The following is an 18,577-nucleotide window of genomic DNA, read 5'->3' as shown; positions in this document are numbered from 1 at the left end:
TATTCCCAGTTCATCAGGTTGCACAAATATTTTTTCGACTTATGGTGTTTTCCCCTCCAGGCTAAAATGGCCAGGACTGGGGTGTGATGTGTGCTCATCTATTCCATAACCAGTTGTGGTGTAACTTACGCCACATATTTTACTCTAGTCTCTGTTGAGGCACACACCACTTTTAAGAAGCACCTGATTCATTAAGGGGACATGTGCCTCTCAATGAATCATGCGACTCTGACTCTACCTCGCCCACTCATCAAGATGGCTTGGACAAAGTCGGCCATCGGTCTTGATGAATCGGGGTCTTAGGGGCCGATACATTAAACTGTTACATCTAACTCTTACTGATACATCTTTTACTGGCGTAAAAGACTTTGAGTAGTCTCAAAATATTTTTGCTACACAGAGTTGTGCATATGTTATGCAAATTTTTGGCATTTTCATGCCAGTTTGAAGCAGCTTCTCTTCAGAGCATCTTATCCGTGTCGTACACAATCGTGCACCCCACCAAAAGTGTTACTCCAGTAAAAGTGTCCCCAAGTGCAGTTGCAAAAACCATCAAGCGCTACAAAGAAACTGCCTCACATAAGGACTGCCCCAGGAAAGGAAGACCAAGAGTCACCTCTGCTTCTGAGGATAAGTTTATCCGAGTCACCAGCCTCAGAAATCGCAGGTTAACAGCAGCTCAGATTAGAGACCAGGTCAATGCCACACAGAGTTCTAGCAGCAGACACATCTCTACAACAACTGTTAAGAGGAGACTTAATGCAGCAAGCCTTCATGGAAAATAGCTGCTAGGAAACCACTGCTAAGGACAGGCAACAAGCAGAAGAGACTTGTTTGGGCTAAAGAACACAAGGAATGGATATTAGACCAGTGGAAATCTGTGCTTTTGTCTGAGGAGTCCAAATTTGAGATCTTAGGTTCCATCCACCGTATCTTTGTGCGACGCAGAAAAGGTGAACGGATGGACTCTACATGCCTGGTTCCCACCGTGAAGCATGGAGGAGGAGGTGTGATGGTGTGGGGGTGCTTTGCTGGTGACACTTTTGGGGATTTATTCAAAATTGAAGGCTTACTGAACCAGCATGGCTACCACAGCATCTTGCAGCGGCATGCTATTCCATCCAGTTTGCGTTTAGTTGGACCATCATTTATTTTTCAACAGGACAATGACCCCAAACACACCTCCAGGCTGTGTAAGGGCTATTTGACCAAGAATGAGAGTGATGGGGTGCTACTTCAGATGACCTGCCTCCACAGTCACCAGACCTGAACCAAATCGAGATGGTTTGGGGTGAGCTGGACCGCAGAGTGAAGGCAAAAAGGCCAACAAGTGCTAAGCATCTCTGGGAACTCCTTCAAGATTGTTGGAAGACCATTTCCGGTGACTACCTCTTGAAGCTCATCAAGAGAATGCCAAGAGTGTGCAAAGCAGTCATCAAAGCAAAAGGTGGCTACTTTGAAGAACCTAGAATATAAGACATATTTTCAGTTGTTTCACACTTTTTTGTTAAGTATATAATTCCACATGTGTTAATTCATAGTTTTGATGCCTTCAGTATGAGTTTACAATTTTCATAGTCATAAAAATATTGAAAAACCTTTAAATGAGGGATGTCCAAGCTTTTGCTCTGTACTGTGTGTGTGTGTCTGTGTGTGTGTGTGTGTGTATATATATATATATATATATATATATACACACACACACACACACAGTATAAGCCAAGATTTTCAGCCCACTTTTTTGGGCTGATAGTAACCCTCTCGGCTTATACTCGAGTCATACCCAGGGGTCAGGAGGGGGAGTGGAGCTGTGTAATAATACTCACCTGCTCCTGGCGCGGTCCCTGCACATCTTTTCCCCGGCGCCGGCAGCTACTTCCTGTAGTGAGCTTCACATGGTACCGCTCATTACAGTAATGAATATGGAGCCCACTCCCATAGGGGTGGAGCCACATATTCATTACTGTAATGAGCAGTACCATGTGACCGCTCACTACAGGAAGAAGCTGCCGGCGCCGGGGAACAACAGACATGCAGCGACGGCGCCAGGAGCAGGTGAGTATGGCAAGGCAGTGCGCTATATTCACTTGCTCCCCGTTCCACCGTCAGCGCTGCTGCATCTTCCGCGTCCTCTGCAGTGACGCTCAGGTCAGAGGGCGCGATGACGCGATTAGTGCGCGCCACCCTCTGCCTGAACGTCGTGCAGAGGACGGGAAGACACAGCGGCAGTCGGCGGTGGAACGCGGAGCAGGTGAATATAGCAAGTGCCGGGGGCCTGAGAGGTGAGTATGTGATTTTTTTATTTTTTTAATCGCAGCAACAGCATATGGGGCAAATAGCCCCATAAAATGCTCCATACAGATATTTGCCCCATATAATGCTGCACATGCCTCCATACATATATTTGCCCCATATAATGCTGCACATGGCCCCATAAGATGCTCCATACAGACATTTGCCCCATGTAATGCTGCACATGGCTCCAGACAGATAATTGCCCCATATAATGCTGCACATAGCCCCATAGAATGCTCCATACAGATATGTGCAGCATTATATGGGGCAATTATCTGTCTGGAGCCATGTGCAGCATTACATGGGGCAAATATCTGTATGGAGCATCTTATGGGGCCATGTGCAGCATTATATGGGGCAAATATCTCTATGGAGCATCTTATGGGGCCATAATCCACATTTGTGGAGCATTATATGGGGCAAATGTCTGTATGGAGCATCTTATGGGGCCATGTGCAGCATTATATGGGGCAAATATCTCTATGGAGCATCTTATGGGGCCATAAGACACATTTGTGCAGCATTATATGGGGCAAATGTCTGTATGGAGCATCTTATGGGATCATAATCAACATTTGTGCAGCATTATATGGGGCATATTTTAATATAGAGCATCTTATGGGGCCCATCATGAACTGTATGGAGCATTATATGGGGCATATTTTGTATGAAGCATCTTATGGGGCCCATCATGAACTGTATGGAGCATTATATGGGGCTCCTGATTCAATATGGATATTCAAAAACACTTAAACTACTGATGTCTCAGTTAATTTTACTTTTATTGGTATCTATTTTTATTTTTGAAATTTACAGTAGCTGCTGCATTTTCCACCCTAGGCTTATACTTGAGTCATTAAGTTTTCCCAGTTTTTTTGTGGCAAAATTAGGGGGTCGGCTTATACTCAGGTCGGCTTATACTCGAGTATATACGGTATATATATGTATGTATATTATATAATCTATATCACCTTGTATCAGTCTGCTGCTGGATGAGTAGAGTGTGTTGAAGCTGGTGAGTAACCAGCCAAAATGTGAGCTGTGTTTGGGTTTTATGAAGGCAATAACACTGCAAGTTTGGACCAAGCTGCATTGTGTTTGTGAATGCTGCTAATGACTACCTGAGAGCGTGAATCCCTACCTGTATACATACACAATATAGATATTAAATTTTAGGCTGTTGATGTAAGCAGTACTTTAATACTCTGATGTTTGATTTACTTTTCCAAGCTTCCTACCGAATCCTTATTTTATCGAGCAGTGCTTCAGGTGATCTGCAAAGAAATCTATGGCATCACGCAAAGGTATGTATACAGCAAAAAGAAGATATGATGCACATCTATTCACATACTGCTAGAAGCTAGACTTTCCTAATACACAAATCCATATTTTAATAAAAAATGCTGGGATCTTTCTCTGAGAACGTGCCTTGTGAAACAGTCCTGTCATTGAGAGAAGTGTCGACGTAACAGCAACCTTTGCTCCTCCTGGCCTGGCTCAACTCTCATTAATAACATATAGCTGTAGCGTGTAGGTTTTAATTTTAACATGGAGCTTACAGCTGATGAATAGCATATACTGTATATGCAAAGAGTAAACTATGGTATGTATCCAAAAATATGTGCACCTCCTTGGTTCAATATGTTGGGATTTAGGCTGGGTTCAAACATCCATGTTTTGTGATCCGTATGATCCACAGACCTGCTATGGGTTTTCTGACTTAAACTCGACAGCCTCATAGTGGACATATGAGGACGAGTGAATGTGGCCTAATGGAGAGACCTGACCTTATTTACTCCATGTGCCAAGTGGGACACTTGAGAGGATGGTGGTCTGGGGCAGGGTTTGAAAAAAAAAAAAAAAAAAGAACACCACTTTATGTAAAATAAAAAATGAGCACTTCAGCTAATAAAATTATATAGAAATGATGAACTCTATTATCATTTAAATATTAAAAAATATAATGCTGTAAAAAAAGAAAAGTTCTGTCCTGCAGTCATAGATTTTCAACCCTAGAATAAAATCACTGTTTAATCTGTTAAGGTTTAAGAATTGAAAATTTTCCATGTGCACCATCTGTCAAAGGTTTGGAAAACCTGTTAATATTGGTATTTTCTTTCTTTTTCTGTTGTACTTTAAGAATAATACACTGTAACACTTTAGTAGGTTATACATGATATTTTTGTGTAATTTTATTGTCTATTATTTTAAGCTCAAAAATAATTGTCAAATTTCCACTTTTTTTTTCCCTTCAAGGTCCTATTCGCTTGTTCCGCAGAGCAAGGATATCCTACAAATGTAAGAGCCTGATCATAAGATTTAAATACAAAATCTGACATGACGAGAAAAATATCTTCACGTAAACTGGTTGCATAGAGAGAAAAATGTGGGTGTTGGGTAATTCTAGAAATTTGTAATATTATTTTATGTTTACTTGGCTTTTTTCTGATTTGAAAGCTAACATTTGAAGTCTGCACAAATAACATTTGTAATTGTATTTATTCAGCGATCAACGTGTTGGAAAGATCTTTTCCAAGTCCTCATCCTTTACAGACTATGTCAGGAAGTCTCTGAAGAAATTTGGGCAAGATGACTCAAAGGTTAGCCTGATTTTTAACATTTTTGCCTTCAATTTTGTATTTACCTTTTAATGTCACATCAATATTTTATAATAAAGACAACTTCAGTGTTTTCCATGTGGAATACATAAGATGGGGGAAGACATAATATAAGTGGTTGTATGGCCGGGGGTTATTCATTCCTCTGCTGCATGTCATTAACTTTAAAGGCAGCTTTTGGAACATATGCAATGCACATTGAAAGTCATCTTCAAGCCTCATGTGGCCCCAGATCCTATGTTGTATCAGAGCAGTTGTTCATTATTTCTTATTATTTGTGTTATTTGATGCTCAGGATTGATTTTGAGGTCTGCTCATTGAATTGGGATTAACTCAAGAGAATGGATCCCAGGTGTTCATTTCATGATGCTGTGTAAGTTTTGATGTTCTCTTATTTTGTAAAGTTGTTTTCTGGATGAAATCACGAGGGCAAAAGTGCTTTTAATGTGCTTTTGTTTAGCATTATTCAACAAATTCCTTTTTCTACTTGAAAAATCGGATAGCTGCAGGCAAGGAACAACTGATCAAACAGTTAACACTCTGCTTTGGGCATGTATACCTAAACCCCAGGCCTCTAGAGATTCAGAAGATCCCCCAGGCAGTTCTCGGAGACACACCATCATTTCCACTGGATCTAGGTTATTGGTTGAATTGAAAACAGACTATTAGTACTTTATACAGGTTGTTAATCCACCTAGCACATTTCAATAGCTGAAAGATGTTATGTAACAGATCTTCAGTATATCCGAGCTTTATATATGAGAAAGCAGACACAAATATCTGCGGCTTGTTAGTGGCTGCAGATGAATACGGAGTCTCTGTGTTTAGGCAAGACTGCCGGTGCAAGCGTTTTTGTTTTCACTGTCCCCTGAGGTGGGTATTGGAGCTAAATGATAGCAGCTGCTTGACTGTCACGGACCAGTGGATGGAATCTTTGGCAAAAAGGATTAATTCCTTGCAGTCTGTAGTATTGACACCCTCCCTACCAAAATCAAATGTCTCCATGCTTTGTATGTGAATGTCATGTTTATTGATTTTCCAGGATTGTTTAACTTGCTGTCACAAGCTGTTAAAGTTACTGTTTTTCCATTTTGATACAAAAAAGGTTCCCGCTATAGCAAAGCCTTTTTGTTGAAACGGCTACCATGTTAAATCAGCCACAATCTTAAACGGCACCTGTCACCCCGTTTTTTCCGTATGAGATAAAAATACTGTTAAATAGGGCCTGAGCTGTGCATTACAACAGTGTATTTTGTGGACCCCGATTCCCCACCTATGCTGCCAAAATACGTTACCAAAGTAGCCGTTTTCGCCTGTCAATCAGGCTGGTCTGGTCAAAAGGGCGTGGTGTCTTCCCCCAGATCTTGCTTAGTTTTCCGTTGGTGGCGTAGTGGTTTGCGCATGCCCAAGGTCCCGAATCCACTGCACAGGGGAGTGAAAACAACGCGATGTGCGTTATTTCCCTGTTGATCGGTGGGGGCGGCCATCTTCCTTTGGCCGCGCGTGCGCAGATGGAGCGCTCTGCTTCCCGCGGCTTCAGGAAAATGGCCGCGGGATGCCGCGCGTGCGCAGATGGAGATCGCGGCGTGGGGAATCGGGGTCTGCAAAATACACTGTTGTAATGCACAGCTCAGGCCCTATTTAACAGTATTTTTATCTCATACGGAAAAAACGGGGTGACAGGTGCCCTTTAAGCATATGTCTTTGTTATATGGTTCCCAAGCTTTTTTTTTAATCATTCCTTAGGCATCAATATAAACATGCTCCAACATTTACTCTATCACTGCAGCATGTATAGCAGTATGTAGAATTGAAGGGGTAAATAAATTGTTTCTTACCGAATATACTCGAGTATAAGCCAAGCCGAGGCCCTAATTTTACTACAAAAAACTTATTGACTCGAGTATAAGCCAAGTATGCATTGTCCCCTCATCCCTCTCCTTGTCTGCATGGCTCCTTATCCCCATCCTTGTCTGCATGGCTCCTTATCCCCATCCTTGTCTGCATGGCTCCTTATCCCCATCCTTGTCTGCATGGCTCCTTATCCCCATCCTTGTCTGCATGGCTCCTTATCCCCATCCTTGTATCCATGGCTCCTTATCCCCATCCTTGTATCCATGGCTCCTTATCCCCATCCTTGTCTGCATGGCTTGTTATCCTAATCCTTGTCTGCATGGATCGTTTCTCATCCCTATTTTTGTCTGCATGGCTCCTTATCCCCATCCTTGTCTGCATGGCTCCTTATCCCCATCCTTGTATCCATGGCTCCTTATCCCCATCCTTGTCTGCATGGCTTGTTATCCTAATCCTTGTCTGCATGGATCCCTATCCTTGTATGTATCGTTTCTCATCCCTATTTTTGTCTGCATGGCTCCTTATTCCCATCCTTGTCTGCATGGCTCCTTATTCCCATCCTTGTCTGCATGGCTCTTTATCCCCATCCTTGTATGTATTGTTCTTCATCCCTATTTTTATCTGCATGGCTCCTTATTCCAATCCTTGTCTGCATGGCTCCTTATTCCAATCCTTGTCTGCATGGCTCCTTATCCCCATCCTTGTCTGCACGGCTCCCATCCCCATCCTTGTATGTGGAGCGGCCCCCAGACGCAGGACGGCGGGGTAGTCGGATCCGGGTCTCTCGGTTCTGGGGATGTCACGGTGGCCTGACCCGGTCCATGGTCCTGCTAAGGAGCGCCCAATAAAAGGTGTAGGTGGTATTGTAGGTCGCTGTAAATAACGAGGACACAGGATTGCAGTCTCTTTACCTCTTTACTGAAGGCTTCGGCATCCGCAATCCAGAGCACTGTTAACAGGGCTGGCTGAGACCGGCCGGTCCGAAGGCACATCCAGAGTTCCCTTTGCAGGTGGAAATCAGTGCCTACCTACTAGCGCCTGTGTGTTGTAGTACTTCCCTGCTGAGCACCACGGGATAGTCCTCACAACTGTCGTGTATGTTTCTGTTCTTTCTCTCCGTCCCCCAGATGATATGGATAGGACGCACCCGTATGACGGGGTAGGCCTGGAGTTATTTTATAGGGACCCTAGAGACGCCCCTCTCCCACAATTGCCTCCGTTGTCTTCATTAGGTGATTTAGGTGAGACAGCCAACCTAAAGTCAACTGCCCTGCCTTTGGTTTGAAGTAATGCGTAGAGCCCAATACTTCCTCGGCGTTCCGGCCACCGGCTACGCGCCTCAGTAGGATGTTGCCGATCTCGGGGCACAACTCCTACTGGTTCTATCACCTTTGTGCTGTGATCTCATTTCTCACTTCTCCACAATATACTTCGCTTCGTGTCCTTTCTTAAGATGCCGCCGCAATGAGGTGCAGGCACGGCTCCGTAACGATCTGTCCTTTTCGCTAGGCCTCTGCCAGGATCCCACCCCTGACAGGGACCCCCCTGGATCTTCCCAAGCAACCTCTTCTCTCACTAGATGTTACCTGGGCAAAACCCAGTCAGCTTCTCCCTAACTTCCTATCCAACCCCCAGTTTTACCAGAGTGTGAGGAGTGGCCTAATACATAGAACCCTTTGCTCCCCCTGGTGGCCGGAGTGTGAAGTGTAATGTGTGACTGTGATACCTGGTCAGGTGAACTCCTTTAGTGCCATCAGACATACCATCACTCCCCTTAGTGGCAGAGCGACAGTACTGCAACGACCAGGACTCTGGGGCACTGCATATGTATCGCTCCTCATCCCTATTTTTGTCTGCATGGCTCCTTATTCCCATCCTTGTCTGCATGGCTCCTTATACCCATCCTTGTCTGCATGGCTCCTTATTCCCATCCTTGTCTGCATGGCTCCTTATCCCCATCCTTGTATGTATCGTTATTCATCCCTATTTTTATCTCCATGGCTCCTTATTCCAATCCTTGTCTGCACGGCTCCTTATCCCCATCCTTGTCTGCACGGCTCCCATCCCCATCTTTGTATGTATCGCTCCTCATCCCTATTTTTGTCTGCATGGCTCCTTATTCCCATCCTTGTCTGCATGGCTCCTTATCCCCATCCTTGTCTGCATGACTCCTTATCCCCATCCTTGTCTGCACGGTTCCTTATCCCCATCCTTGTCTGCACGACTCCTTATCCCCATCCTTGTCTGCACGGCTCGTTATCCTAATCCTTGTCTGCATGGATCCTTATCCCCATCCTTGTATGTATGTATGTGTGTGTGATTCCTCATCCCTATTCTGGTATGCATGGCTCCTTATCCCTATCCTTGTATGCATGGCTCCTTATCCCTATCCTTGTATGCATGGCTCCTTATCCCTATCCTTGGATGCATGGCCTCCATCAAAAAATATATAAAAAAAAAATCATCCTGCTTACCTTCACTTTTCTCTTGTACAGTGTCTTGTTCCGGTGCCCGCATCTGCTTTATGCTTGTAAACAGCACATGGCACGTCATGCGCCGAGCACAGCTGCCGGAATACTCACTGCGCTCCACGCTGGGACTGTGTGTGGAGAGCAGTGCATATTCATTGTTCTTTAGTATCATGCACAGTGTCAGCCTCAGCCACCTGCTTCCTGCGGCCGGGCGGTCATGTGTGCCTGCTACTTAAGAGAAATTAATATTCACCTCTCTCCACTACCATGAGAGTGGAAAGATGTGAATATTCATTTCTCTTAAGTAGATGGCACACGGGACGTCACCACCAGCAGCTTCAGGAAGCAGGCTGCTGATGCTGACACTGTACACGCTATTACAGAGAAATTAATATTCACTGCCAGCGCAGTGAATATTCATTTCTCCTTAGCAGCGGTCACAGGAGTTAGCCACAGCAGCCGGCTTCTGCCTCTGACCCACTGTTCCGCTTCTGCCCCTCCCCCTCTATCTTCTGGGGCAAAGACTCGAGTATAAGCCGAGGGGGGCGTTTTCAGCACAAAAAAATGTGCTGAAAATCTCGGCTTATACTAGAGTATGTACGGTATATAGCCCGTCTCATTGGTAAGGACTGTACTACTACTTTTTGTATTATGCCTAATTTACTGGAACTTATAAGGACAGTCCAGGGTGTGGTGCTAAAGTCATTCTGGGAAATATATTACCGGAAAAATAGTTGCTAATGCCGTGCTTCTTCATCTGACTGTGTCTAATGAAGAAACTGCTTTACTTATGCTGCATATCTAAAAATATGTATTCTAGATGATCTGGCACCATATTATATACAGCAGGTGTTCGAGCTATATCATGTTCAAAAATAGTTGTCATCTTCTCTGTACTATTCACACTTCCTATAATAATAGGGTAATAAGGTTCATCTGGCACAAAACATGCTGATTGGTAGTAGGAAAAGGAAAAAATTGCAGAAAAAAATACCTGGATTTCTGGACATTTCAAATGAACTAATATGCATTGATTTTTAATTCCAGTTTCCCATATATATTTTATGTTATCTGTTAAAAGGGTTTTCCATGTTTAACTCCTTTACGACCTATGACGTATAGGTACATCATAGGTCGCCTACCTCCCTCAGCGCCGGAGCCCGCATCTTTTCAGGCATATCAGCTGTCATGTGCCCTTAACAGCCGTGGTTGAAATCGCGATCCTCCCGCTAATGTTAACATCTTAAATTCAGCTGTCAATCTCTGAAAGCGGCATTTAACATGATTTGGAAGTGCATCACAAACCACACCCATCAGCGCCCCTGTCACATGATCACTGTTTGTTTGGCGTGACAATCGGGGGTCTGCAGCAGACCCCCATGCTTGTCATTGCAGATCTGCTATGAGCGCCGCCCCGTGGCTGGCATTCATAGCAGATGAGCATTTCTGCTACACATAGCAGGGTTGAAGACCTGCTATGTGTAGCACAAACGATCAGAAGATTGCAGTTTCAAGTCTCCTAAGTAGACTATTGAAGCAAGTAAACAGTGAGTGTAAAAAAAAAGTTTTTAAAAATATTTTAAAAATTCAAAAGTTCAAATTGCCCTTTTGCCCCATTCAAAATAAAACAATAAAAAAATACATATTTGGTATCGCTGTGTTCAGAAATGCCCAATCTATCAAAATGTAGAAATAATTAATCAGATCTGTAAGTGTTGTAAAGAAAAAAAATTTAAACACACAAATTATGGGGTTTTTTGGTCTCCACAACACTGCAGTAAGAGGTGATCAAAACATTGCACCAACCTCAAAATGGTATCCGTGAAAAAGTCAACTTGGCATGCAAAAAATAATCCCACACCCAGTCCCAGATCCTGAAAAATGTACACTCTACTGGTCTTGGAAAATGGTGCCTTTTTTTTTTTGCCAAAATTGGGATTTTTTTTTTCACCACTTAAATAAAAAATAACCTGTTCATGTTTGGTATCTGTGTACTCATAGTGATATGGTGAATCATAGTGGGATGTCAGTTTTAGCATTTAGTAAACATGGTAAAAAAAATTGTTGAATTGCACTTTTTTGCATTTTCGCCAAACTTGGAATTTTTTACCTGTTTTCTAGTACACTATATGGTAAAATTAATGGTGTCCTTCAAAAACTCGTCCTGCAAAAACAAGCCCTCACACTGTCATATTGATGGAAAAATAAAAAAAAGTTATGACTCTGGGAAGAAGGGGAGCAAAAAACAAAAACGGAAAGTCCTGAGGTTAAAGTAAATATCTGCAGTCACTCTGTGTACAGATTGATGAATCCATACAGTGTGTAGAATGCTTACTGTCTGGATTCCTCTCACTTGCCCAATTGAGTTGGTGGTCATGCAGTAATGTCCAGTATGTACAGTACTTGTCGTAATATCTGCGGACAGTATAGCTGTGGTCGCATGACCATCTGTTCAATCTGGCAATTGAAAGGAATCCTGACAGTGTGTGCAATGCACACTGCCATGATTTGCTAATCTGCAGTTGCATAAAAGGACATCAAAAATGTACCTCAAGCTCGGAAAGCCACTGTTAGGATAAATTGAAAATCTCATTTATAAAAGAAAAAGAAGGGAGAGGAAAGGGAAACTTGGGAGAAAATGGGGAGGTAGAAGTCATATTGGTAATGAAGGCCAAGTCCGTAGTCCAAATACAACTGAAGTCTTCCTGCCTTCTGGGTTCCCTCTGTGAATTATTGCAACATTCATAAGAATGATGTGAATGTGCAGGGCTCTTCTTGGTCTTGAAACATTCAGTGGACACTTTGGTAGTGCACAGGTAAACTATATAATGTAATTGCGGGGGTGTAATTGCTTTATAATGGTGAGGCTTGAATTGCATTCACAGTGTGGACAAGAAAATGTTAACAGTTTAGGGTAGAAAGGGGGCTGACACCTTGCCCTACCTTAATGATTTTATTACTGTGAGGTTTTTTTATTATGCAATATATTTTATATCCACGTCTTCATGTTTTTCATTGACATCTTAGAGATTTTATTTTTATTCCCTTTTTTTTTGGTGCATTTCCAGTTATTGGAAGTTTTGTACATGCGATATATAACTCTCATGTAGAATGGGAGAATTTGAACTTCTATTCTCTGATCCAGAGGCAGGCAATTTACTATTTGACTTCCAGGTTGCCCTAAAGGCCCCGTCTCACATAGCGATTTACCAACGATCACGACCAGCGATACGACCTGGCCGTGATCGTTGGTAAGTCGCTGTGTGGTCGCTGGGGAGCTGTCACACAGACAGCTCTCTCCAGCGACCAACGATCAGGGGAACGACTTCGGCATCGTTGAAACTGTCTTCAACGATGCCGAAGTCCCCCTGCAGCACCCGGGTAACCAGGGTAAACATCGGGTTACTAAGCGCAGGGCCGCGCTTAGTAACCCGATGTTTACCCTGGTTACCAAAAAAAAACAAACAGTACATACTCACCATCTGATGTCCGTCAGGTCCCTTGCCGTCTGCTTCCCGCTCTGACTGAGTGCCGCCGTACAGTGAGAGCAGAGCGCAGCGGTGACGTCACCGCTGTGCTGTACTTTCACTTTCACTTTGCGGCGCTCAGTCAGTGTGGGAAGCAGACGGCAAGGGACCTGACGGACAGATGGTGAGTATGTACTGTTTGGTTTTTTTTACATTTACGCTGGTAACCAGGGTAAACATCGGGTTACTAAGCGCGGCCCTGCGCTTAGTAACCCGATGTTTACCCTGGTTACCATTGAAGACATCGCTGGATCGGTGTCACACACACCGATTCAGCGATGTCAGCGGGACCTCAACGACCGAAAAACGGCCCAGGCCATTCCGACACGACCAGCGATCTCACAGCAGGGGCCTGGTCGCTGGTACGCGTCACACATAGCGAGATCGCTACTGAGGTCGCTGTTTCGTCACAAAACTTGTGACTCAGCAGCGATCTCGCTAGCGATCTCGCTATGTGAGACGGGGCCTTTAGAGTCGTGAAAGCTTATGGAGCAATAGAGCATTTCTTGAGCAAAAATCTGCCACGTTGGATTAGGGTTTTTTTTTTTTTTCTTTTTTATAGATCAAATGGAATGTTTGAAGAAATGAGTGCTTGAAGCCTTACAAGTGTAATTGATTCTGTGTAGAGCTTGCAAATGAGGACATCATGTACTCCAGTGTGTCCCTCTGTACTATGTTCTCTTCTAAATGCACTACTTGTGGAATTTTAATAGATCTGCTAGTTTGGCAGTGTTATTATCTGGATGATTTATTTGAAACTCATGTGGAATTATATACTTAACAAAAAAAAGTGTGAAACAACTGAAAATATGTCTTATATTCTAGGTTCTTCAAAGTGGCCACCTTTTGCTTTGATGACTGCTTTGCACACTCTTGGCATTCTCTTGATGAGCTTCAAGAGGTAGTCACCGGGAATGGTTTTCACTTCACAGGTGTGCCCTGTCAGGTTTAATAAGTGGGATTTCTTGTCTTATAAATGGGGTTGGGACCATCAGTTGTGTTGTGCAGAAGCCTAGTGGATACACAGCTAATATTCCTACTGAATAGACTGTTAGAATTTGTATTATGGCAACAAAAAAGCAGCTAAGTAAAGAAAAACGAGTGGCCATCATTACTTTAAGAAATGAAGGTCAGTCAGTCCGAAAAATTGGGAAAACTTTGAAAGTGTCCAAGCCAAGTGCAGTGGCAAAAACCATCAAGCGCTACAAAGAAACTGGCTCACATAAGGACTGCCCCAGGAAAGGAAGACCAAGAGTCACCTCTGCTTCTGAGGATAAGTTTATCCGAGTCACCAGCCTCAGAAATCGCAGGTTAACAGCAGCTCAGATTAGAGACCAGGTCAATGCCACACAGAGTTCTAGCAGCAGACACATCTCTACAAAAACTGTTAAGAGGAGACTTTGTGCAGCAGGCCTTCATGGTAAAATAGCTGCTAGGAAACCACTGCTAAGGACAGGCAACAAGCAGAAGAGACTTGTTTGGGCTAAAGAACACAAGGAATGGACAGTAGACCAGTGGAAATCTATGCTTTGGTCTGATGAGTCCAAATTTGAGATCTTTGGTTCCAACCACCATGTCTTTGTGCGACGCAGAAAAGGTGAACGGATGGACTCTACATGCCTGGTTCCCACCATGAAGCATGGAGGAGGAGGTGTGATGGTGCTTTGCTGGTAACGCTGTTGGGGATTTAATCAAAATTGAAGGCGTACTGAACCAGCATGGCTACCACAGCATCTTGCAGCAGCATGCTATTCCATCGTTTGCATTTAGTTGGACCATCATTTATTTTTCAACAGGACAATGACCCCAAACACACCTCCAGGCTGTGTAAGGGCTATTTGACTAAGAAGGAGTGTGATGGGGTGCTACGCCAGATGACCTGGCCTCCACAGTCACCAGACATGAACCCAATCGAGATGTTTGGGGTGAGCTGGACCGCAGAGAGAAGGCAAAAGGGCCAACAAGTGCTAAGCATCTCTGAGAACTCCTTCAAGATTGTTGGAAGACCATTCCCGGTGGCTACCTCTTGAAGCTCATCAAGAGAATGCCAAGAGTGTGCAAAGCAGTCATCAAAGCAAAAGGTGGCTACTTTGAAGAACCTAGAATATAAGACATAATTTCAGTTGTTTCACACTTTTTTGTAAAGTATATAATTCCACATGTGCTAATTCATAGTTTTGATGCCTTCAGTGTGAATGTATGATTTTCATAGTCCTGAAAATACAGAAAAATCTTTAAATGAGAAGGTGTGTCCAAACTTTTGGTCTGTACTGTACATGTGCGTGATTTCAAGGGTGATCACGTGTGGAGAGGGCTCATTAACTGAGCTCTCTAAACGCAGCAGATACCGGCTTTATTAAATAGCTGTCATCTGTTTCTGCTCCAGTCACTGCTGTTAAACATTCAAAGGTCACAGTCAGTGTCTGACATTGGCATTTTAGTGGAATGCGCTCCAGTTCTTACATGCATTAGGTTACACGCATTAGACACGATCGCCGGGTGCAGATGGGTTGCTATCACAGTGTAAAATTGTGTGAATGTGTCTGTGTGTTGTAAGTGGCATTTTAACAAAGTGCTAGATATTTTTACTTTCCGAAAATCTATGGGTATGTGTGTTTACTATAATTAACCTTATTTGTATATGTCAATAGTAAATTGTTCTGGCAATTGAAAAATTTAAAAACCAATGGAATTGAAAACACAAAAAAATGCATTTCATTTACATGTATGTACCTTATTATTTTTGTTTCCTTACTGTAATTATCCCGTTCTTTCAGGGCAATGCAGGGAGTTGTAACACAGCTCACTACGAAGCCAGTACGATGTAATCAATCTCATGCACATTGATTGACAGCTTGAACTGCACAGCACACACACGCTGCAGGCACATGTTGCACAGTAGGCAGTCAAAGTGCCAGGGAGTGATTTAGTACGCTCACTATGTAGTGCTCAGTGACTGTAATTGTTCCCTACAACAACCTAATGACTAGAAGGGAGCTGCTGCAGAGTGGATAAGACTTTTTTTCCCTGTAACCACTGCACCACTAAGCAAACCAGACATTTAAATGCCATCTACCTATAGATACCACTATATCTGCAGGTAAATATCATCTCTGGAGGGGACAGGTTCCCTTTCGCATCCAAAGTGTTTTGGACTTAAATGACTAAATACTTTTTAGCTATCATTGTGTATGGCTTAGATAACATTTTTAACATTTTTATTATAATGGGGTTTTTTGGGCAGAGTATGTACATGATTACAGAAATACAGCTTGAATAACATGTCTGTAGTAATTACTGCTTGCCCATTAACAGGGTAAAGTGTAGCTTTAGTAGATGGGGTAAAGAGCAACCCAACATCTATCATGGTCAACACTCTCATTTTAATCAACCATTATCTATACAGCGGAAATGTGTAATGTATCTTTCTCGTTTTTTAATTGGTTCCACATCCCTATTAGTAGATATTCAGCACTGTGTGATTGCTTCCCCTGCAGACATGGCAGGCAGATCGGCGTTATCTGATGCAGACTAATACAGTAGGTTATTCCCTGTGTTGCTATCATGCAAGCCATTTATTTACATTTCTGACACACAAGATTGCTGTGTATGATGTAAGCGTTTGTCTTAAACCTCAATGCTGAGGCTGCCTACTCATTAAATACATTAGACTAATGATAATTGCTTGCGTTAGGACACACTGATGGCTGTTCTGTCTCCGTAACTGCTTTTACTCCTGCAGATTCACCATGATTCAATTTGCTTTGTGCATTACTTCAGATAAGCCAGGTGGTAACTCTCATGGTCTGCAATAAATCATTGCCAATCCTTAAACATTCCCAGCAATTGAGATTTCAATTCTTGGAAGGCTTTTTTGGTGTTTGCATTCATTTTGTGAATTAAACTTTAGGTCCGCTTGAAAGCGATTTCCCGTGATGAGTTAGAAATTTGTAGTGTGTTTGGTACACAAGGGAATTGTTTTACTGTTGAGTGAACATATATACCCCTTAAAAATATAACGTTGTTAAATAATGTTAAAAAACACCAAAAGATCCCATGCAAGAATAGGTAGATAAAAAATGGGTATTGCATCTGGTTTGCCTAAAGATTACTGCTATAGATATATACCAGGCAAAACCCAAAAACCTGCAAGTCTCAAGTATCATACCTAGGGCTGGTACTGCCTAGCTGCGGAGGTTGACACCCTGGATAAACGAAATGGTGTCCCCCGCTCAACGGTGGCTCTCCCTCACTGCCCCTAGCGTACACTGTTCTAGTTATATAGTAAATGATAGAGCGAATTAGATACAGGAGCATGCATAAAAGACATATATTTACTGTCAGGGAGCCCACTGTGGTAAATATGAATATATAAATGACTTCTCATTAGTTGTATCTGCTTCTAGATGTCCACTCTGAGTTTCTCCATTCTGTAGGTTTATCAGAGGCTTGGGCTTTAAATATCCTTCCAGATTAGGGATAAACATAAAGTTAACGCCCATGTTTTAAGATTCCCTCCCATCCCTATGGATCTTCCTTGTCGCAGAATTGGTAAGTGCGCATTTGTGGGGAGGAGGGAGGTGACTTACTCCAGTCACTAGAGATTGCGATGTGCAGTCCTCCCTATATACACATGCGCTGACATACTCGGACAAGTCACCGGCCGGTGCGTTCCAAGCTGGAATGCACTTTCAGGTACAGTGATGTAACCTCTATTATCCGATATGTATTGCAAGCCTGCGCAGGCGTGTTCTCTCCAGATTGGATTCCAGAAGGTACACACAATAGCGGGCATAGTAAAAGAGGCAGCACTCCATTTGGACTGGTTGTCTGGGGGCCCTGCACCCGAAGATAAGTATTTCTGTGCTGTTCCCCTTTTTTCTTGATATATATATATATGGCTTGAAAAAGGATAAAGATATCCGAAACGTTGCCACGCCGCTCAGGCATTAAAGCCCTTTTTTCTTTATAATTTGTGCTGTTTTCCTTTTTTGCATCTATTACCTGAGGCAACTTGTGGTGGGAAGGCGCTGCACTACAGTTTGGTAATGTGAGATGCTGTTCCAATTTTGATATATATACATATATATATATAGAGAGAGAGAGAGAGAGAGAGAGAGATATATATATATATATACACACGCACACACACACACACACACACACACACACACACACACACACACACACACACACACACACACACACACACACACACACACACACACATATATATATATATATATATATATATATATATATACACATATATATACACAGCACGGTGGCGCAGTGGTTAGCACAGCAGCCTTGCAGCGCTGGAGTCCTGGGTTCAAACCCCACCAAGGACACCATATGCAAAGAGTTTGTATGTTCTCTCCATGTTTGCGTGGGTTTCCTCCGGGTACTCTGGTTTCCTCCCACATTCCAAAGACATACTGATAGGGAATTTAGATTGTGAGCCCCAACAGGGACAGTGATGATAATGTGTGCAAACTGTAAAGCGCTGCGGAATATACACGGTTTGACAATCAATTTCACATGCACTCGTGCATGGAAATTATTGGCAATTATCAAGACACACTCGATAAAGGAGTGGTTCTGCAGGTGGGGACCACCAATGCTTTCTGGCTGATGTTTTGGTCACTTTTGAATGTTGGTTGTGCTTTCACACTCGTGGTAGCATGAGACGGACTGTACAAACCACACAAGTGGCTCAGGTAGTGCAGCTCATCCAGGATGGCACATCAATGCGAGCTGTGGAAAGGTGGTTTGCTGTGTCTGTCAACGTAGTGTCCAGAGAATGGAGGCG

At 43.1% G+C, this 18,577-nt stretch overlaps 1 protein-coding gene across 8 annotated transcripts in view; it reads left to right on the top strand.

Moving 5' to 3' along the window:
- Positions 1-18,577, top strand: part of METTL25 (methyltransferase like 25) — a 290,596-nt gene that overhangs the window by 205,782 nt on the left and 66,237 nt on the right. For all 8 annotated transcript variants that reach the window (XM_077265473.1, XM_077265471.1, XM_077265472.1 and 5 more), the window contains 3 exons: positions 3,526-3,599; positions 4,552-4,593; positions 4,802-4,895. In XM_077265473.1, the coding sequence (XP_077121588.1) occupies positions 3,526-3,599; positions 4,552-4,593; positions 4,802-4,895 (210 nt within the window). The remainder of the gene's footprint in view (positions 1-3,525; positions 3,600-4,551; positions 4,594-4,801; positions 4,896-18,577) is intronic.

This window comes from Ranitomeya variabilis, chromosome 5 (assembly GCF_051348905.1).
Source record: "Ranitomeya variabilis isolate aRanVar5 chromosome 5, aRanVar5.hap1, whole genome shotgun sequence".
Classification (NCBI taxonomy): domain Eukaryota; kingdom Metazoa; phylum Chordata; class Amphibia; order Anura; family Dendrobatidae; genus Ranitomeya; species Ranitomeya variabilis.
This window is presented reverse-complemented; position numbering and strand designations above follow the sequence as displayed.